The 23,641-nt window shown below is 36.3% G+C and overlaps 1 protein-coding gene across 1 annotated transcript in view; it reads left to right on the top strand.

Moving 5' to 3' along the window:
* Positions 1 to 23,641, top strand: part of LOC128990139 (pyrokinin-1 receptor-like) — a 57,138-nt gene that overhangs the window by 17,449 nt on the left and 16,048 nt on the right. The window contains exons 2-3 of the mRNA XM_054412402.1: positions 4,665 to 4,941; positions 6,354 to 6,570. Coding sequence (XP_054268377.1) covers positions 4,676 to 4,941; positions 6,354 to 6,570 — 483 coding nt within the window. The 5' untranslated portion in view covers positions 4,665 to 4,675. The remainder of the gene's footprint in view (positions 1 to 4,664; positions 4,942 to 6,353; positions 6,571 to 23,641) is intronic.

Here is a 23,641-nt window from a genome sequence, read left to right as displayed (position 1 = left end):
GAGTAAGGATTTCTCTCGAGTGAGTCAATTGCTCACTTTTCTCACTAGTTGCACAAATAACTATTACTTTCTCTCATAAGCTTTAAACAATCTTTATCATGGACAAGAGGTGGGAGAAACTATGATATTTTATATAGGGAAATTCACAAAAGTTGCAATAACTTTTGAACCGTAATTGTTACACCAATGGGGGTAAAAATATTTTGTTTACAAGGACCACAACACATTAAATTTAATAAAATCCGTTTTTTCCCTGAAATCAGATTTTCTTTTTTGTTTTTGTGGGAAAATTGCATAAGTTACAATAACTTTTGAACCGTATTTTTTACGGAAATAGGATTTGTAACTATTTTGTTCAGAATTTAAAGGACTATAACATAAATAAAATTTCATCAAAATCGTTCGGGCAATTTTCGAGAAAATCTAATTTTTCCCCATTGAAGAAATCCCAATTAAAAATCAAAATTTAAAAAGAAATGCCTGGAGATTTTTGTTATTTTGTTATTTCATGGGTTTTATGGGGAAATAACAGCAGAAGTTACAATAACTTTGGAACCGTTATTTTACGGATATGGGATTTGTACCATTTTGTTCGAAATTCAAAGGACTATAACATACATTTTTTATCAAAATAGTTATGGACATTTTCCGTATTTTATGGGGAAATCACCATTGAAAATATATTAAGTCACATCAAGTTTTTACACGCAGTGTAAAAGTATACGAATTTTGTAACTTAATGAATGTTTCTTGAAGCTGAATTTTGTAACTTAATGAATGTTTCTTGATGCTGTCTGGGTACGATTTATGGACTTTAAGCCTTATAATGGAAAAAAATACAACTAAACCACTAGTTGGGTAAACGATCAAAAATTCGTAAATCAGAACTGTAAACTTAATCAGCGACATATTTTATTATCGCTTTCTCAGAAGTATTTATCGTTTCTTTTAAACTATTTTACACTTAAACATTCATAAAAGTTTAATTATTGGCGTAGATAACTTAAAACATGCTACCGAGAATATCCCAAATGAATTAATCAAAAATGATAAATAAGGAGTGGATATTTGATCATTCAATTGTAACTTGAGCTACAAGTTACAACGCCTTTGTCTTAACAACCACTAATCTTACTACTATTTCGTTGGAAAATCCAAGTACAGAAGTTAATAATTCAATTTGCATGAGGTAAGTTGACTCACCACGGATTATGAATCCATTACATTAACAAGACCTTTGATAGCTTGAGGTGGTTTCTGTTTGCAACTAACTAAATTCAGATTTCATGAGTTTGAAAGGGTTTCAAATCAATTTGCAAATATGCTATCAGTTGATTATTGCCATCATAAAAATGTATTTAATTTGGTTAAAACTTATTATTTAATTAGATTAGAACCAAGATTGGAGAGATAGTAATGATATTTATAACTATATAAGTATTTATATTAATAACCGTCAGTAAGTCTTTGATTAAAAAAGCAGTGAAGTCTTTTCAATTACAAATTCTACAATGATCATAGAAATGGTAGTGATAAAATAGAACTTATTACTTTCCACATAAATTGAGAGAAGCGAATTATTTAATGTTTTGTTTTACGGACAATAAATTAAAATATATTAAGCAAGTAACTTATATATGAATTATAACAATAATTCACCCTGAAGTTATACAGGGTGATTTGTACTCAGTGTGACAAAATTTTTTTGATGCAAGTACAAAGTAAATGAAGTGTGATGATGCATATCAAATGTTCCAAGTCTCAAAATTAGCGTCCCAAAAAATTATTTTATGTTTTTCAAAAATAACCATGCTTTTAAACTTAATACAGCGATTTCTCAATTACCTGTATATAGATTTGAGTAGATAATGTCATTTTCGTGTTCTACATTAAATTTTGAACAAGAATAATGGAAAATGACGGAGGATCAGTTGTAAAAACTTCATTGTAAATAGAATCAATGATAAAAATTAAGATATTTGATAAAAATTTTAAAAACAATGGTCTATTGCATTTTTCACACCCTGTATACAAGAAAGTGTCGGAATATGTTAAAAACTGCGCCATTTTATAAGCTTTCCGTCAAACTGAGGAGGATCAAACTGATTTTAACTAACTAACTGCCAATCAACAATGGATTTTACCTAACTTATAATGCCACAACCCTTTAGACCTAACCAAAGCAATGTGGCAAAACAATCCTGAGCTAGAGGCTAGTAAAAAGATAGCTACGTCTGTCCGTTTTTGTTCCATCAAAGTCCTTAAAACATCTTAAACTCAATTGTAAATAGACTGACTTGAATAAAATAAAATTGAAACAGTTGACTTAGTCTTCATATGCTCTCTGCAGTAGCATGTACGAGGCAAGCTATGCGTGTTGTATTATCTGAGGTTGATATTAAACAGTGTCATTATTTTAGCCATCTGCTGTGAGCTATCAATAGAGCAAGCAAGATAAACACTAGTGCAGCAACAGCACTTACTGCCTCTAGTCTACAAGTACACCTGAAACCACCCACTGTAGAACTTACATTGTAAAACTTTAACTTTTTCAAGGGCTAAGTTGCAATAAAAAAATCAATATCTATGACACTGTTTTCCAGAATTACAGGTAATGAATAAGATCTAAACACATGATGTACTATATTATATACTGTATTACAGTTATTGCCCTGAAAACTATATATGTTTAGTTAGATTGGGCCATTTTGTGATTAATACGGTAACAGCATCATATTTTATGTCCAATAATTCCGTAGCATCCAAAGTACGTTGCATACATTACGAAAACTACTAGAGACGTCTTTTAATGATTTGTAAAAGTTTTGTGAATGTTATCTCCCTTTTAAAATGTTACAAAGCTGCTTTCACAAGTAACACGACGGTGTGTTTTAACTTTGCTTTTTAACTAATCTAAGTTTATTTTTAAGCTAATAGAACAAGGAAATTATTTCAAATTCAACTTGTATTTACTTGAAAACAAATTCACCATTTTTACGAAAAAAAATGCAGGATTTATGTGTGAAAACTAACTTTTTGAGTACATTAGTAGGGATAAGCAATATGAAACAACAAAAGTAAGATGAAGAAAAAAAAGAAGAAGACATAACAACGGAAATCTCGAAATAATTAATTTCGACAAATAACGAGCAGGATAAATAACAACACAATAGGTTCCAAGCAACAATAACAATTTGAACAGGATAAACTAGCAAACAATGTTGTGGAAAAAAACAGAACAAGGAACCAATTAATTGAAGTAGCCAACTGTAATTTATGACATTAACGTTTTTAAAAATTGCCTTCAACATTTGTTTTACACCACACCTGTAGTCCAATTTTGATGAAATTTGGTATGCAGATACTAATCCATGGTAGATCCAGACGTTTATTTTTTATTTTTGAAATTTAGATTTTTAATGGCAATTTTCCCATAAAATTATGGAAAATAGCCCTAACAATTTTAATAAAAAAATTTTTACGTTAGGCCTATAGTCTTTTAAATTTCGATCAAAATGGTACGAATCCCATATCCGTAAAAATTACGGTTCCAAAGTTATTGTAACTTATGTTATTTCCCATAAAACCTATAAAATAATAAAAATACATGGTCCAGGCGATTTTTTCATTGTTTTTTAATTTTGATTTTTAATGGGGTTTTCCCCATTACAACTTATAAAATAATGGAAAAATTTTATTTCTTCGAAAATAGCCTGAACGATTTTGATACAATTTTAATATGTTATGGCCCTTTAAATTCTGAAGAAATAGTTACAAATCCCATTTCCGTAAAAATATTGTTCAAAAGTTAACTTATGCTATTTTCCCATTTAAAAAAATCGGATTTCAGGTAAAACCCGGATTTCATTAAAATTAATGTGTTATGGTCCTTATAATTCTAAACAAAATAGTGCTACCCCCAACGTTGTAACAATTACGGTTCAAAAATTATTGAAACTTTTGTGATTTTTCCTTGTAATATAACATAGTTATGTCCAGTGCTTACCCATGATAAAGCTTGTTGACAAGCTTATGGGAGAAAGTATGTGTCAGATTGGTGATAACCGTTTAAGTTGCTGTGTTTTAGCATTATGCGTGTTTGAAATATTGCTCATAATGTAACTAACATTCCTGATGATTTGATGGGAAAGGTTTCAGAGGTAACACCTTCCACCAGAGAAATCCAGGAAGAATATGAAGAGCAATATATATATATATATATATATATATATATATATATATATATTAGTTGTATATATATATAACTAATTACCAACTAATAACTAATTCCTAACTATTTTGTTCATTGCGAAAGTTAACTGGTACACATTACAAAATGTTAAACCAAATAAAGTAAATATATTTATCTAAAAAAAATCTATAATCCCGAAACTATACGTTGTGAAGTAGATTTTCAATTATAAAGCGTGGTCTAACCTATTATAATACTAATAAGGGCTTTTAGTAATAAGGATTGTGTGTATTTTCGCGTCTTGATTAGGAGTATCGTTCGTACCGAAAGTTATTTTCCACCACTTGCTCTATTATTCCCGTGAAATTTGGTTTTCATGTGTTTGGCTTTGCCTCCCACATGTAACTTAAGCGCGTGCCGGAAAAGTCACTTTCGGCCCTAGTGATAGTATATACCTCTTTACATGTTTCAGAGGACGGTGTGATGGAGGGAGGTTTCAACCACTCAGTGACTGAGACTTTACAGTTACCCGCAAAGCGAGACCCTCTCTACATCGTCATCCCCATCACCATCGCCTATTCGATCATCTTCTTCTCCGGAGTCACTGGGAACATCGTCACCTGTATTGTCATTGCAAGAAACAAGCATATGCACACAGCGACCAACTACTATCTCTTCAGCCTCGCTATTTCCGACTTACTTCTTCTTGTTTCCGGTCTTCCTCAGGAAATGTATTCGATCTGGTCAAGGTGGGACTTATGCACTTCTTAGTTGAATGGTGTATGATGGAACTTGTCTCCTGACCGTCTATCTGGGGATTGGCCAATTGTAAGGCTCAGGTCAGCCCCAGGTGGAGATTCAGGAGACAGGATCAATTATATGGACTATTGTTATTATATTCATTGTAATCATACTTATTATTAGTACTCTTCTAGTTTATCAAACAAAATAAGAAAATTACCCAAATATTTAACATTAGTTATCTTGATAAAGCGTTGTTGTATTAAAGAGATTTTGTTTGTATGGAAGATTTTAATCATGTATGTAAGTGGCTTTCTCTTGCCACGGACACATTTAAATATAGTATTTTTGTAACATAATGTTTTAAGATAAATACTATACCATCCAACACAGAGACTTAGTAATGCAAACAATTATAATTTTGGTTACATCCCTTAAATGTTTCTTATAATAATTAGTTATTAATGATTTCTTATTGGAATTATCCAATGAGGTGCTTTTCTCTTCAACACATTTTCTTGGGTAAAACGTACATTGTATCGTTCTAAATCATGTCTTCTATAATGTTTAAACTATGAATAGAGTTTGCTGAAATACAAGTTAACTAATTTAGGATAATCTTGTAAATTATCATTTAACTAAATCCAACCTGGATTGCCACCTTTTGAAAACTTAATATTGAGATTTAGTCGTTATATAAAAACGCACGTCAAGAAATTACAATGGATATTTCTGTTTAACTCCTGACATGATAAAGCTTGCTCTTTACAATTAATAGGTTGCAGAGACCAGCATTCAAAGCTCTCCAGTTACCTTTTCATTACAATGGTCTATTTTAGCCTCAGGATGCACACCATTTCCCTGACAACAATGGAGACTGCATATCTTGTTCTTTTCACAGATCCGAATCATTTATGTAGTTTACCAAACAAGATTACCTCATTGCATTAGTTTAGTAACCTAATATTGAAGACATCAAGTTGAGGAGATTAAAGGGTTCTCTAGCATATTTGGAAAAGCGTTCTTTTTGAATTTTCTTCCAACAAAGCTTAATTGACTTTAGATGCACGTGATTTAAGCATATCTTATACTCATAACAGATAGTTAAAACAAAAAAATTGAAATACCTACCATTTTGAAACCAACATATGTTTCTTAGTATTTAGTTCTGTTTTCCAAAATGTTTGTGGCTCCTTAAAACCGTACACCAAATGTCATAAAAGATATGTTAACAGTTTTTAAGATATAAAATTAAAACAAAAAGCAAATTGGTAGATAACACAATAAATAAGGTGTTTAAAAAATCTTTATTATTGATTTTCGTAATTTTTTTATTTTTCTAATTCCCAATTTATTTAGAATATCTTACAGGACACCCTGTATATTCTAATGGAACATATAGCCAAGTGTGATTCCCTAGGTATCCCTACGTGTTCGGAGAAGTGTTCTGCGTGTTGCGAGGATTAGCAGCAGAGACGTCAGCCAATGCTACTGTTCTCACCATCACAGCATTTACTGTAGAGAGATACGTAGCCATCTGCCACCCCTTCTACTCACACACCCTCAGCAAGCTGTCCAGGGCCGTGAGACTGATCCTCGTCATATGGGCTGTGGCCTTGACATTCGCCATTCCTCAGGTAACGTATGACAGTAGCTTACTTTAATTGTTGTTTAGTTGTGGAACACACTAGGAACAGTATCTTTGAGGTACTAGACTTTCACTTCCCATTTTGAAGCTGAAATCAGTTATAGAATAGAAATGGGTGGAGCTATCAAAGTATCACGTTGATGTTTAATACTCACTATGAGACCCAAATGCAAATTGTGTATTATGATAGTATTTCAGTCTCCGATGTATAACGAATAATGCAATATCATTCAAAGGTAACTTTTAAGATGAAAAATACAGACCCAAGATAAAATAAAAATTTAAGGCTTAAAGGTCATTGCCTTTTTAATTATAATTCGTCCACTGGATCAATCTTTAAAATAACACCTCAATCGTATAAATTGGTTGAAAAGGGATGTTACAGGGGAACCCACATTGTAATAAGTAAATAGATAGATAGATGGTGTGTGGCCACATTGTAATAAGTAAATAGATAGATAGATGGTGTGTGGCCACATTGTAATAAGTAAATAGATAGATAGATGGTGTGTGGCTACATTGAAATAAGAAAATAGATATATAGATGGTGTGTGGCTACATTGAAATAAGTAAATAGATAGATAGATGGTGTGTGGCTACATTGAAATAAGTAAATAGATAGATAGATGGTGTGTGGCTACATTGTAATAAGTAAATAGATATATAGATGGTGTGTGGCTACATTGTAATAAGTAAATAGATAGATAGATGGTGTGTGGCTACATTGAAATTATATTCAAATTCATTTAAGGTTTTGGAGTTATTATAGTTTTTGAAACGCTTACATAGTGAAGATGTTTAACGAAGCTAAATACTGTTTTGTTGATTTGTTGTTATCTAAGTTTGACATTTTATGGATCTTTTTTGTAAAACAAATAAACTATCTACATTTTGAATGGTTACTGAAACATATAGTTCAACATTTAATTTAATATGCGAGTTTGTGTGATCGTAATAAACTTTTGTCATCACAAAACACCAACATGGCTTAGTAGCCTAAAATTATTCTGTAAATACCATTCAGCCACTTGATAGTTTCCTATCCGTTCACCTGCAAGTAAATAGTGATATATTTACGTGTTTTCGTTATTTACTAAATAGAAGGTGTACTAGTTGATTACATGTTACGTGTGAAATGGTATGTTATTGACATTAAAAGAGTGTACGATTTAAAACAAATCTCATGCAAAAATCAGTTCAAATTTCACGCCTGGCATAACATATTTTAAGATTAGTTTATTAATTTTTTTATTTTTTTGTGAATGTTTTTGCATTGGATTTGTATCTAGCTTAGCGTATCTGACTTATATTTAACCCATTTACCAATTTTCTGATGTTTCAGAGCAAACATATTGTACCATGCTGAACAAATTAATTGAACAAATTGTAGTGATTTCAGTACATTCTTAGAACTGAGTTTTTTGTATGTGTTCCACGATAAAAGTGTCTTTGGTTTCTAACACCTTTGGTTTTGATCACACTGTTGATTAAATTGTGAGATCCTTACTTCTATCACACTCATCCTTTTACTCATACAGAACATTAATTTGACTGCAAGATTTTACAATATTTCTGCAAAGTAACTTTTACAATGTGATTATTTCCATGCTATGGAAGGAAAACATTTAATATTTCCTTCAGACTGTATAATTGGCCTTGACTCCAAATTGTCCGTGATTACACGATAATGTACTGAAGCTTGTAATAGGTGGGAATAAAATCAAAAGTGGTTGGTTATTTTGTTGTAAACACGCGTATGTCCTAACATTTACACTAACAGAAAAGGTGATGTAGTATAGTACAGTAGAACCTCGATAACAAAACTCTCATAGGGATTATAAAATAAGACTTGTTATCAAGGTTGACTTCTTATCGAGGTTAGCGATAACAAGTGATTAGGGGTAAAATAATTTCAAGGGGATTTGAAAATGGCCCTTGTTATCAAGGGTAGCTTGTTATCGAGGGTCTTCTTATCGAGGTTCTACTGTAACTACCTAAGCTATCACAAGTTGTATGAAACTACCATAATCTTCAATAGTTAGGTGATAACCTTACTAATGGGACTGGAAGTTTGTACCTGTCAATCAGCAATGCTAACGTTAGAGATTGAAATTAAACTTATTCATCAAAGGCGGTACAAAACAGATTCTGGTATGGCATAATTAGTCCATTGCTTGTCTATATATTAATACGCAAGCAGTTTTCTTTTCACAGTCATAACTCAATAACGGCTTGATGGATTTTAAAGTTTGATGTGTCAAATTAAAGGTATTTTCACGTAGATGCGCAAATACGTCTCAATTTAGAAAGGGCACCACTTAAGTACACTTAGGGCGGGTTTCCGAGCTCGGGAATACGTAATCCTGGAGTTACTTAATCAGTGAATAAAGTTAGTCATCGAATAAAAAAACGGGTTTCAGAGCTCGCGAACTAACTCCCTAGTCCGCGGACTAGTCTATTCGGAGACTAATCGTCAACTTCTGGACTACTTATTCTAGGACTAAGGTAGGAATCACGGGGAATTTTAGTTTTTGAGTATTGGTAGTGGCAGCGGACAGACGAATTTGAGACGATACCTGCCAAAACTGTTCACGGACAGCGCTCATAGCGACACTAGCGTCTACTGTCTAGTCTGGTTCTAATCACTTATCAGTTGGGATAATGATTCCTTGAGTTTCACTGAAGATGGTAACTAAAAGAAGAGATCGTGTTCAAAAACGAATGCCGAAATAAAAACCCTGTTATGGGAACCATCATAAAAAAAATAAAAAATAAATAAAAAAACTGAAGGTTTATTTATTGCTGTTAAGTTTGATAAAAAAAAACTTCCCGATTGAAGAATAAGGTGTCAAATGTATTAGTATATGCCTTTACTTTGTCCAAGTTATTTTTTATGAGAATCTAAAAACTGTAGGCATTTGAGATATTAGAGATTGGTTGTGACTTTTGTAATCCTAATGCAAACCCCAATAATTGTCTATTTAAGATCTTACAATTATTTTAAAATGAATACTGTAGGATGATAAAAAATAAAGGGAAATATTTTATTATTCTTTGTATGAAAATCAACCGTAAAAAATTATCATTATTACAACAATTTAAAAGTAGGCCTAGTTATAATTTATCTGCTTAGAATGTACTGTATTTGTGTTCTCTGATTGTTTTGTATTTTAACAATTCCTCTGGAAGTACAATGTGTAGTAGAGAATAAGTAGGTGTCCAAGCAACTTCAGTTAACTTCCAATCATCTGAGCTCCGGTTATCTGAGAATCCAGGTTGTCCGAGTTAGCTCACGGCTAAAATATTTTTGTTTTTTTTTACCCAAATTCCAAATTATTATACTAGGTATGAGTTTCAATTGAAAATAATACTAATACATAAGTCTTGTTTTGTTATGCATACTGTTAGTTTTGGTTAAAAGTATTCTTTAGTAAAATATTGCATTACAGTAGACTATCCGGACTCCTCTGGACCGAGGCCAGTCCGGATAACGGGGTTTTCGGTAAAACCGACGTCCCCAAAAACTCGTTAAATGGACCATTTAAATGCATGTAACCCTATGTAACATTATGTACCAAGCGTATTAAATACGTATTTAGATTTGATAGGCCCTACATTAATTTTTTCATACAGTTAAGTTTTTCTTTCTTTCATCGTTATATTGTTATTTTAAATTCTACGTTTAGTACCTTATAATATTATTAGGGACCATTATAGTCTTATAGTCTTAAGCATAAATTGTAGATATACGGCTTTCATTCAAAGATGGGTTTGCTTATACTTAAGAGAAAAATAAAATTTTACGAAAAAATATCAAGAGGAATGAAATTGCAAGTAAATTTTATGCCGATTAAGAATTTGGCATTTATATAGATACAACTTCACAAATTGAGTAATTACACCAAAAGTTAAGTTAGTCCGCCCCTTAATCCTGCCCTTCGCCTGGACTAAAAATTGCTCATATTTTTTCCTCGAGTTAGTCTTTGTTGCCCAGTTGTGGATTAAATATTTGGCTCCGAAACCCGATCGAATAACATTTAATTCGAGGATTAAGTAACCCGTGACTCCGAAACCCATGAGAGTAAGTCAGGGACTAGTTAACTCTCGGAATAGACTTAGTCGTTGACTAGCGTAATCCTCGAGCTCCGAAACCCGATTTTTTAGTCCTAGAATAAAAACTGGTTTGAACTGGATTTTAGTCCAGGAATAGCGTTAGTCCCGAGCTCCGAAACCGGCCCTTAAGGGCTAAAGTTTGGAAGGCGGCGCTATCTGATGACATTTGATCAAACTCATTTCCCTTTGTTTACAAATAACATATGGACGTAGTTTGAAATATTTTTTAAGGTTAACCACAGACTGCAGGACTTAAAACTTTCAGAGAAAAGCTGGAATTTATATTTTGTTTCAATCTGTTTACTAAGTCTGGTTCATAATGAAGAGTTTCCTATCAATACTAGACAACAAAGTGTTTAAGAATAAATATTTAATTCTTTTTTTCTATGGTTAAATTGATTTACCGTACCTTACATCGTATTTTACTGATTATAATGTAGTTACAGTTTGATGTAATGAAGTGAATGTTTAAAAGTGATTATTCACAGGGCAGTTACCCGTTACATTACCATATTATCATGTAATTTACAATGTGTATCAAAATTCCAATTCCTTTATAGTGTTTTCTGTTGTTTGGTTAACTTTCTTATTTCATTTCAATTAGAAATCAATTGACGCCAGTACCACGAAGAACTGTGAGTGGCTGGAGGGAACGCGAACATGACCGCTTGCATCAACCTCTAAATTGAACATTTGATGGGTACATAGTGGTAGTACCACCGTTGTGATAGTCCAATCACGGACAAATGAACGTGAAATGTATTGTAGTGGCTTACATATTTTTAAGCAAGAAAAGACTGGCCGAGACGGTTAAGTTTTTACTCTTTGTTGCCATAAATTAAAGGTTCGTTTACCTCATTTGTGCAATTCACCATACCTTCAGGTTCTTATTGGAAACTCCCAATCTGAAAATAGGACTGTGAGACTTAAATCCAGAATTTGTGAGATTTGGATTAAGTTCGTCAATTCAATTCTGCCTTTACCATGGTCAGCTCCGAAGCTCATTAAGATGAGAAAGTTCCACAGGGGATCTACAATATTAAGTTCCTTGACACGTTTTACCACCGAGTGGGTCCTCTTATTCCTCAAGAAGGTGATGATCCTGAATACGCACAGATATATAAGTAACTACGACAATTTCACTAGAACCTAAAGTAAAATTAAGCTCAATCCAATAAAAAATGCAATCAAAAAAATATGAGGGAAATAGGGTCACAATGCCAACCCATTTGCAAATCTTTGAAGACTGTGGCAGACATTATGTAGGGACGAGAGCTCCGAGGAGTCAAGTGAGATTCTTATGTACATAATAAGAGACGGAAGAAACCTCTTCCCTCGCTACAATGGTGCTACCTGTGTAGATGTCGCAGTAATTTTTAAAGCTGAAAACAAAGCACCACCTGGCCAAATAAATCGTATAGTTTTTTCCAACACTAATAATGTTAAACGCGTATCCATTCTAGATCTGTCGTGATATCCACTTGCTTACACTCTTCTGTTCCCAACCGGAGACTTGGGTTGGGGCCCCTAATTTAAACACGCCTAAAAAAATAACACATCAAAGAAATAATTTAACAATGCTAGAATAAAAGTAGCGATGGTTGGCGTCAAGAGAGGAATTGAGCTACATTAGGTAAAAAGCTCACTTTACAGTGTGTGGTTGACATCTACGTGCTCATAGAGTGCACCCACCTACTATACATAAGAGATAACCAAAGCAGTATGAGAGTGAATGTAAATTTAATATTGTAGATTACTTTCATATTTTTTGCATCATAATATTTTTATATTTCTATAATCAGCCATATAAATTATTTTAGAGTGACTCTTTGATTAAGGTCTGGCTGTTTTGCTCGATTTCGAGCAACAGGTTATCTAGTTACAGATTAATCGTGATATTATTTTTAACACTGCAGTTACAAGGTTATATAATTTATTTTTGTAAAAAAATACAACCGACTTCAAATGCTCTAAAAAGAATGAAATAATTTCAATAAAGTTAACTTTTGTATTAGTCAAGCTCACGTATTTTAAGTCGGCGCGTCTCTATGATGATTTTTGATACAACATTTAAAGAGGATGTCCACATTGCAGATGACTATCTATAACTAAAGGTGATTATTATCTTATAGTGGTATTAACAAGTATCTTTAAAAAGATTATAATATATTTACATATTTCTAACTTGGAAAAGTAACGTTTTAATTTTAAACTAGCTTCTTTTCCCTATCATAATATCAAAATAAATAATTTTCCTATTCATATAGAACATTTGTGTGTGTTATTTTCACTATGCAATCATTCTGAAGTAAACATAAAATACAAGAAAATACTTCCTTTGATATATAAACAAAACAGTTCAGTATGTTTTTTTTTATATATTTATGTTATCCAGCGATAATTTATTGATTTTCAAAATACTCTCTCAATATCTTTCATTTTATTCATATTTTTGCAATTAGAGCCGCGCCGACTTGAAATCGTGAGCTTGACTAATACAAAAGTTTACTTTATTGAAATTATTTCATTCTTTTTAGAGCATTTGAAGTCGGTTGTATTTTTTTACAAAAATAAATTATTTCATGATTTTTAGTGACTGTATAATTTGTTATGTATTAATTACTTGAAGTTTTTTTTAAAGCAAAACTGTTTGAAACAATCAAAAGTGTCACAGAACAATCATTATTTTTAAACTGCTTGAGTCACCTGTTCACACAATCAATGGGTATTAAAAATTAACATTTTTGGATTTTCCAAAGATAAAAACAATGAGTTGTCCATTACATTAGGCCTAATGAAAAACTAAATGTCTTTCCTAGAGACATTGAAATGCCAGACATCATCGTTTCCTGCAATTGGTGTACTTCTACATTATAAAACGAAATACAGTAAGGTCCCAAGCTTTTTGGAGCAATAAGAAAGTTATTCCTCAGCCACCAGCACTAAAAAATCTCTTAAAAGTAGAAAATTGTTTGATACCACGTACAGTATAATACCTTTGAAAAATATGTATATGATTGGTTCAGCTAAAAGTGGTGTAAGGGGTAGGCAGTTTTGTTTGCTCAAGATGTAGTCGAAATTGCAAATCAGCTTCCCATTTCCGAAGCAGGCATAATATTATTGACAGTGAAGAATATTAATAAACATCCCACATCTTCAAATGCATGTTTAGTAATTAAAATATTAACACTTTTACGACGATTGACGATTACGCAATCTCACACCTCTTATTGCGTTTAAGGAATAATTGCATCTAATTTATATTTGGATCTCTTTTACGAATGCTTTGGTTTTCACAATACACCTTAAATTGTCAATATCATACAGCTATTCACTATGTTTTTATAAGTCAGAACATTCATTACTCAAAACAGAATCATACACAAATCAGGTCAAATGTTGAAATACCTTTTTTATAGTAACCAAAACAAAATGCATTTTTCAATGTAACTTATTTAGGCCCCATGGCAAGAAATAGTATATTAATTTTAGTTTATTAGTTTTTTAAGCAACTGTTTCATGAAGAAACTGTCTGTAGCTTCATTTAAATGGTTTTAACTAACAGTTGTAGGAATGTTATTATTATTTATTGCCTTCTCTGCAAAAATATAAACAAAATAAATGTTGAATATTTGAGGTTTTCAGCATTTTTCAACAAACAAATATTTTTCTTAAACATAATGCAATATATGGTACCAAATAGAAACTCTCCTGGTTATTTTGGTGGTGGAACTACGCTGATCGGTAAAAGAATAACAGAGAAATTGCTGAACATACATAGAAAAAAAAACATCGCCACAGACAGAGAACCTCCTCCTTTTGTTGTTAGTGGGGAAGTCGGTTAAAAATAACGCCCTGATGAATTTGACATTAACGAATAGATTTGTATTTCGGATCAACAGATTGAAGCTAACTAGAAATAATATGAAAAAATACTATTAATTTAAAAAAATACAAATGGGACGAATATATAATAACATTCAATATTGTAAATAACTTATAAGAATAAGCTAACGCTCGTTATAATATACAAGTTTGTCGCATAGTACAAGATAAGATTTATGCTACAAGGAAAGGGCCGATGTAATGGATGAATAAAGTCACTTTGTGATATTTTGTACACGTTACACGTTCTCTTGCGCATTGTACTCCCCAAGGGCTTTTTGAGTTTAAGTTCTTGTTGTCTTTTAAGTCTGTTTATAATTGTTTTTCAAAACATTTCAAAGTAAATTGGTCTGCAATAAAGATTATTATTGCGATGTCCAAAGCTCTTTGTTAAGTGGTTAAACCTAATTAAGGTGTACGTGATAATTTATGTTATATATATTACAATTGTGTTATATATTCTTTATCCGGAGCTTAAGCTATTTGAATATACATTTCAAGTATTGCTCTTATATCTTTAGATGCTAAGCATCGTGGAACAAAAAACATTGATTAAATAATTTAAATGAATAACTGCGTTGCATTTCTGAGTACGTAGAAACAAGTCAATGATCATAATTATCATTGTATTGTTATAATCTCTATAATCTTGTTATAATCTACCGGCGACCTGATGATTAATTATTAATTATCAAGTCGCCGGTTCGAGCCTGAGAAAAGCCAGTATCTTTTAGTTTGTGTGAAATTGGGCCCAGCTGGTCCCAATCGTAAGGTTTTAAATAAATGATCCTGACCTGACTGATGAAAACGCTGATCTTAAGTCATTATCTAACTCTGCTACTTACTTTGGGTCTTCAAAGCGAGAAACGCCACAAAGGAAACTGACGAGTAAAACGCAAGCAGAACTAACTTATCCCTTCATTGTTAGTTTCTAGTCTAGGTTTGTTTGACAATATTGGTAGCCACCTCATGTAATCAGTACAGCAGTATAAAACTTGGCCAATCCGATTGAGAAAGACTAGACTATGCATTTCCACGTAATACATTAAGGTTTCCGCTTTTACAACTAGCCATTACTTCTCTAAAGATTACAAGGAGGTTTCCATCGAGGACAATTAGTTTCTACCAGCTTACTCCCTACATTTGTTTTTAGATTTGAATATCTTTATTAAAAAGATTAGTATAGTTGGTAAAGTATTGAAAATCATCGAAAAAAATTTAACTGACTTATAATAGGTAAAAATATCATATCTCAAACCAATTAAACCTCCAACTACTTGATTCAGTAACCTGCCTAAAGATTTTACATGTTTTTTTTAATCCCTCTTAAGCTTTTTTCTAAACATTCAAAGAACTTGTTAATCACTTATTTCATATATGTATGTTCATTGATCAATATTTTATACTGTATAACTTATTTGTGAAGTTTGAGTATCTCATATTTTAATATTGTTAAGATATGATGGGGGACTCGTTAATAAAGTAACTTTTGAAATGTACTGAAAAACTGACTACTTTTATTTAACTTATATAATTAACAATATAATAGAACTAAAATAATACATTCCATATACTTTTTTATTCAATTTGAGATTTTTTACCTACGCATGGACTTTGATCTAATGCTAAGTACTTTTCAACAAGAGCTAAGCAAGTGTTACGACAACAAATACAATTACTTTTTTTCACTCCGAAGCAAAAGCGGCAGAAAATTGAGCACATTTTAGACCGGAAATGTATGTATGTAGTTTAACTTTATCTCGTGTTGAAAACCGTTACTTATTATTTATTATTATTATTATTATAATTATTATTATTATTATTATTATTATTATTATTATTATTATTATTATTATTATTATTATTATTATTATTATTATTATTACTTATTAGTAAATGTAGTAAATAGGATCATAAACTATACAGAGTGTTTCCAAAAGGACTTAACATTCTTTAGATCACACTGTTCGATATTTTTAATTCTAGAGATTGGCTGAAGGTAATTTATTTGCTAAATACATGGCTTTTTCTATTTTAGTTCGACAAGAGTAATACATCTTCGATGCTTACTATTTACAAGTACGAATATAATACAGGATGTTTCTGGATTCGTGTCGGATATTTTAGGGTATTATTACTGGGTGAGAAACATATCCAAATATCATATTTAAATCGTCCGGAAGTCCTTAGTTACTCACACCGCCGCCATTTTGTTTCTTTCAGTTATTAACTGTTTTCTAAAAAGTAGGAAAAGATACGAAATTGAAACTTTGCACAAACATTCACGACGAATATACAAAGCTAAAAAAATAAGAAAAAAAAGGCGGCCATTATTTTTTTTATAAATCAAAAACCGTTGATTTTACAAAACGTTTACAAGAATAAATTTTTTAAGGTTATTTAATCACAAACTGATTGATACCTTAGTTATTTTTTTATTGGACAAATTTAACTGAGATATGGCAGAATTAGTAATACGTGGCCGCTGGAGGTTTAGTGCATGCGGAGGCATGTGGCTGCCAAAACAATGCAACAGTCTCCGTCCGCTTTGTAAGTTATTTTAGATTATTTCAAACTATAATTTAAATGTAACATAACTCCAAAAGTGTTCAATTATCTATCATAAGGATGGCATAAAATTGTCATAATCATTTTTTTTAACAGCTGATAAAAAAGTTTGGGCGTTTTGTGTGAATTTTAAAAACAGTAACAAGGTGCGCATTTTAAGCTATCCTAATGATAGATAATTGATAAAAAGCACTTTTGGGGTAATGTAACATTTTTTATTGTTTGAAATAATCTAAAATCACTTAAAAACAACTTACAAAGCGGGTGGAGATTGTTCCATTGTTTTGGCAGCCACATGCCTCTAAAAGTGCCTCTAGTATGCACTAAAACTAACCTCCAGCGGTCACGTATTACTAAATCTGCCATATCTCAGTTAATATTTGCCCAATATTAAAAGCTAGGGTATCTATCAATTTGTAATTAAATTACCTTAAAGAAGTTATTACTAATGTAAAACTTTTGTAAAAACGACGGTTTTTGAGTTATTTAAGAACCAAAATTTTAAATGACAGCCATTTTGTTTTACGAGTTTTAAAATTGTCTTAATTTTGTTGTAGCTTTGTCTAGTCGTCATGAATGTTTGTGCAAAGTTTCAATTTCGTATCTTTTACCAGTTTTTAGAAAACAATTAGGTAATAAGTGAAAAACAAAATGGTGGCGGTGTGAGTAACTAATGAGTTCCTGACGATTTAAATATGATATTTGGATATGTTTCTTACCCAAGAATGATACGCTAAAATATCAGACACGAATTCTGAAAAACCCTGTGTATTATGTAAACAATTTTGAAGGATTAATTTAATAGTTTGCGTAAAAAACTTTGGTAATGTTTATATATTTAGATTTGGTGATTTATATTTTAAAACTACAGTCTTTAAAATCTCCCACAAAAGGGACCAAATTGTGTTTCCTTTTTGAGCGTGTTGCAATGAAACCTTTTAATTAATTAAAAAACTCTTTGTATTAATAATTTACTTGATTACTTTAATCTGAACTCAACCATACGAATGTACTATTTTGATAATAATACATTCCTTTGTTATAAGAAACGGTTTACTATTTTTTTTTTATGACTGTAATGGTCAAAAGTTAACCAGGACTACCTAACAGTAGTTCAAGGGATGAATGTATTTTTCATTGTTTGTAATATATTTTTTTTTTTTTTTTTTTTTTTTTTTTTTTTTTTTTTTTAGGGTGAGGAGGGAAAATGCTTTTACGCACACAGGTAGCCAGCCTGTAGTGTGAGACTCCTGAGTTTATCACAGACTACTCACTAAAAAACCCCCTCTACTCTGTTGGACACAGACCTGGAATTGTTTGTCACATTACTTCAAGTCAGGCCAACATGTGACCTAAGCCCACAGGGCTCGCACCGTTTCTGGCATTATTTATTTTTTGACCTACACCGCATCCCGGTCGAGGTCAAGCTTCTTGGCGCGGAGAACACCCTGGATGTAAAGTGACACACAGGTCCAATTGTCCTCACCCTCCATCATCATCGGTATGACCGTGTCCACCGACAGCAGTCCTACGAACTGTTGAGCCTCTAGGCGGGGCCTTTCCCAATGCTGGCAGTGGAAGAAAGTGTGTTCCACGTCATCGGGAATGCCTGGGCAGTATATGCAATCGGGTGACACGGCTTTGCCCATCCTGAACAAGTACGACCGGAAAAAGCCGTGACCCGTCAGAAATTGGGTGAGGTAGAAGTTCACCTCTCCGCACCGCCGATTAACCCAAGGTTGGACCTGTTGTATCAGTCGCCTGGTCCAGAGCCCCCTTGTCTCCTGTTCCCAGCTCTCCTGCCACAGCTGGAAGGTCCGGGTGCGTTCCTCAATACTTGCCTGGTCCTCCCCACGGCGCTGATAAATTGCCTTCCTCTCCGCCGCCAAAAGTTTGACGGGGATGACTCCAGCAACCACCAGGACGGCGGGTTCGGACACTGTTCGATAGGCAGATGCTACCCTTAGTGCTGCCTGACGCTGCACTCGGGCGAGCCGCATCCTATATACCTCCTTATTGAGAGCGTCTGCCCAGACCTCCGCACCGTACAGGAGCACTGACTGGACCGCAGACATCAACAGCCTTCTGCGGCTGGACCGTGGACCTCCGACATTGGCCATTAACCGACTAAGGGAAGAAACCATTTTAGCGGCCTTGTCCGCCGTACGGGTGATCTGGTCTCGCCAGCTGAGCTTGCTGTCCACCATGACCCCAAGGTACTTTGCGGCACGAGTGGTTTGGACTTCAACGTTCCCCACCATCAAAGGCACGATGGTGTCAATCCTCTTTTTAGTCAGAATGACAATCTCAGTTTTGCTCAGAGCGAGCGAGAGACCATGTTCTGCCATCCATGCGTTAATGGTTCGCATGACTCGATTTAGTTTCAGCTGGGCAAGCTCAATGCTACGTGCAGCTATTAAAGCCGCAACGTCATCTGCATACCCAACTAGGACGGTTTCCTCAGGCATCTCGGATCTCAAGAGGCTGTCGTAGGCGACGTTCCAGAGGTCCGGGCCCAGTATGGATCCTTGAGCAGCACCAGAAGTTACATCCATCGTCCTGGAGCCTTCTGTAGTGTCGTAAATGATGAGGCGGTACCGGAGGTAGTCCTCTATCATGCGCATGAGGTATGCCGGGACGTGGAAAGTGTTCTCCAGTGCGTCGAGCATATCGCACCACCTCGCGGAATTAAATGCGTTTCGCACATCAAGTGTTACAAGCAGCACAACCCGACGAGAATAGTTGTTAAACTCCTCAGCTCTCATTACGGCTCGCTTTACCTCCTCAATAGCGTCAACCGTTGACCGTCCCTTCCTGAAACCGTACTGACGAGGGGATAGATTCCCTGCAGCAACCACGGCTGAATTCAGTCGGGAACGGATCAACTTTTCCAAGACTTTCCCAGCAGTGTCCAACATACAGAGAGGTCTGTAAGAGGAGGGTAGGTCTGGGTTTCCTTTTCCCTTCCCCACGAGCACAAGCCTAGCTGTTTTCCAGCAGAAGGGAAACTTCCCCTCGGCCAGACAGGCATTGTACGTGCTCAAAAGGATTTGTGGGTTTATTGAAAAGACTTTCTTCAGGGCCTCACCAGGTACCCCATCCGGTCCAGGAGCCTTGTTGTTCTTCAGGGACAGAACGGCCGCCTCCAACTCCTCGAGACTGAAAAGCGGTACGTCGTCCACCCTTCCGAACTCCCGCAATGGACGCAGTGTGTGAGTCGGGAAAAGGGACTTTACGATCCTCTCCATAGAGGCCCCGTCCATAACGGAAGGTGGAGAGCGGGTGCCAAGCTTCTTGGTTACTATCTTGTAACCAAGGCCCCACGGATCGGAATCGACATCGTCCCTTAATTTCTCCCAGCAACTGCGTTTGCTCCGGTTAATGGCCCGGCGAAGAGACTTCCTTGCCACCTTGTAAGCGTCAGACTTAAGACGTCTATCTTCAGGTTCTCTAGCCCTGGTAGCAAGACGTCTGGCTCTCAATGCTGCCCGTCGTAGTTCTGCGATCTCGGTTGTCCACCAGTACACAGGTCGCTTATCGCACCGGGATATCCTGCGAGGCATTGACTCTTCGCAGGCCGAGACTATCAGCCTCATCAATGATGTAACTGATGTCTCTGCGTGAGCCACGCCGGATGCAGCAGGTACCACTGGCTCTCCCCGTAGTATGACTTCGGTGAATTTGGCCACGTCCAGCTTTTTGGTGTTCCACCGAACGGGCACCTGCCGAGACACGGTAGCTTGTCTCTGATGACTATCCATGACATCAAAAATGATGTACTGGTGGTCACTGGCCGTATAATCCTCTAGGACTCTCCAGGCTCGTATCCTCGGCAAGAGGGACTCAGATGCAAGCGTGATGTCTGGGATCGTTCCCCTCATTCCGGGACGCTGGAAAGTTGGCGTGTTGCCCTCGTTTATGACAACAAGTCCAGCCCTGGCAGCAAAGTCCAGGATGTACTTCCCCCGGGAATTAGTGAGAGTCATTCCCCACTCGACAGCCCTAGCATTGAAATCCCCCGCCACGACAACGTGCCCGGCGGTATCGCGCACGCTCTCTTCCAGGCGGTCTATCTTTCCACGAAAGTCACGGATAGCCTCGTTGGGGGTGAGGTATACACTAAAGTAAGTGACATCCCCGCACCGGACCCAAACGAATCCTCGGCCCTTCGCGTGACTCCTTACCTGCACTTTAGCTGTATTACGAACCCAGAACGCAGCAGTACCAAGTGTATCGGGAAACCAAAGAGATGGGTCCCTGTCCCGGTACTGGTACTGTTCGCTGACCAAGAGCGCGTCAACACCGTGTTCGAGGGCAAGCTGACTGAGAAGCGCGTCAGCCGTCCTGGATCGATCTACATTGCACTGGAGGATCCTTATCTTCGTGGTTGGGCTTTCGCTTGTTGTAGTGCGCCTTTAAATGCACTGCACTGCCCAGACCCAGCTATATGTTTAGCGTTTTTATCATTGAGGCCTTTCTCCTTACAGAGGAAACAGGTCTCAACTTTACAGTCCCTACGAGTGTGACCCACCTCCCCGCATCGAAGGCAGTTCTTGCCTCGGTCGGGCCCTTCGCAGTTTCGGGAGGAATGGCCGAAATCAAGGCATTTAAAACACCTCGTTACTTCCACCCTCCGTCTCAACCTGCAATTAACCCATCCAACCCTCAAATGCTGGAGTGCCAAAACCTTACTGGCGTTTGCGTCTGCCATTTCGGCGACCGCCATCCGCTGTTGACTCCGGTTTGGTTTCGTGAGCCACACCCTCAGACTAGCCGTTTGTCCGGCAAGCTCGGGGACAGCTTTTTTTAGGGCATCAATGACGTCATCCTCCGTTGACACACAATCCATATCCCGAACCTCGACGGACGTCTTGGGTTCGAGAGCACGAACGGTGCCCTGACCTTCCACAGCTGCCTTTAGTTCGGCAGCAAAGGCGGCTTTATCTTTAGACTTACCCAGTTCGAGGAGGACGTCCCCGTCCCGGGTTTGTCTAATCGACCGTACAACCGTGTCGGTTTGCTCTGGCTTAGCCTTGGCCTTGATAACACCCAAGACTTCGGCGAATGATCTTCCCTCCAAAGGCTTGACCAAAATTGCCTCAGTCCTGGGCTTTTTGGGCCGCGACTTTTTAGCGAGTGCCGAGCCAGGCACAGCTTGGGCCACGCCGGTCGATTGCGCCCTCACTGCCACATATGTCTTGGAGCCGACTTCCGCGTGCCTCAATTTCCTCTTCTCCTTTTTCGTAAGGCGCTTTTCCCACACAGTCCCAGATGGTGTTTCTACGACTGACCCCTTTCGGGAGCTACCCTCAATGGGTGTCGCAGGTTGCTGTGGCTGTTGAGGTTTCGCTGGAGCGGCAACTACGTCAGAGAAGGACCTAGAAGTCTGGGTCGCCTTGACCTTAACTTTAGGCTTTGCTGTCTGAACAACCTCTTCTCTTTTTGGAGGGCTTTCTGATGTAGGCCTCCTGCGTTTCTTGGAAGGTCGCGCATTGTCGTCAGGTAGGGACACCACCTTCTCGGCGATCCTTTCCATGGCCGCCTTGCTCACCAGCCGGCAGGCGAAGACAAAACCAAGGTCGTCCTCGAGCTTAGCCATGCCATTTTTAACCACTTGGTTAACTCCTCTCTGCGTCTTAAAGGTTTCAAGCATTGCCTTTATGGTCTGCTCCATGTTTCGAAGCCGGTTTTCAATGTCATTTTCTGCGTCGAGATATTGCTGACGCAGAAGTACCATTCCCGACACTTCCAAATCTAACGCTGTTGTTCGGGATTCCTCCGGCATCCCTTCACCAGACTTAGAGGGTGGTCCACCGTTTCCTTCTCCACTTGTCAAGGGAGATCCCAAAGTCAAGTCTTTTGTACACCTGAAAGATGCAGGTGGAGGGGACGTCTTCACGCCTTTCAATGTTGGCGATCTCTGGACCTTGGAGCTTCGCCCAAAAGGGTCTCGCTCTACTTCCGACTTCTTTTCTTGCTCATTCGAGCTACTTATTAAAGATGTGTTCAGGGTATTTGTTATAAAAGCCATCTTGTGTTTACCAGCGCATCGTGCGGCAAGGGGCGGCCCGGAATAGTCAGGAACGGGTATACCCTCGGGGACAGCGCCCCTACCCCAGTTCCCCGAGGCCCAACCTCCGTTTTCCCAGCACCGGATACCTGACGTGCCGGGGGTCACCCGTCACAATGTAGAGCCCGACCTCTACATCCATGCCGCACTCCCGCCGTTTGTAATATATTATTATTATGTTATTATTCAGTAACTTAAAATCATTAAACATACAGAATTGAAACGCGATCGTAATATAATCAGGGGCCAAACCAGTTATATCACGGGCGTTTTATATTATGTTACAGATTCTATTTGGCCTGTCGTGTCGTTAATGCATTTTCCACGAGCAGCTTTCTGCATCAATTTCCCTGCAAATTCCTGCAAGTTTCCCTTATGAATATTTTAAGGATAAATTCGTAAAACTTGGACATGCACGAAAGTG

Source organism: Macrosteles quadrilineatus, unplaced genomic scaffold, assembly GCF_028750875.1.
Source record: "Macrosteles quadrilineatus isolate MER2022 unplaced genomic scaffold, UCM_ALF_1.0 Scaffold_3__2_contigs__length_128488019, whole genome shotgun sequence".
In the NCBI taxonomy this organism is placed as follows: domain Eukaryota; kingdom Metazoa; phylum Arthropoda; class Insecta; order Hemiptera; family Cicadellidae; genus Macrosteles; species Macrosteles quadrilineatus.
Note: the sequence above shows the minus strand (reverse complement) of the source record. Positions and strands in the feature narration are given on the sequence as shown.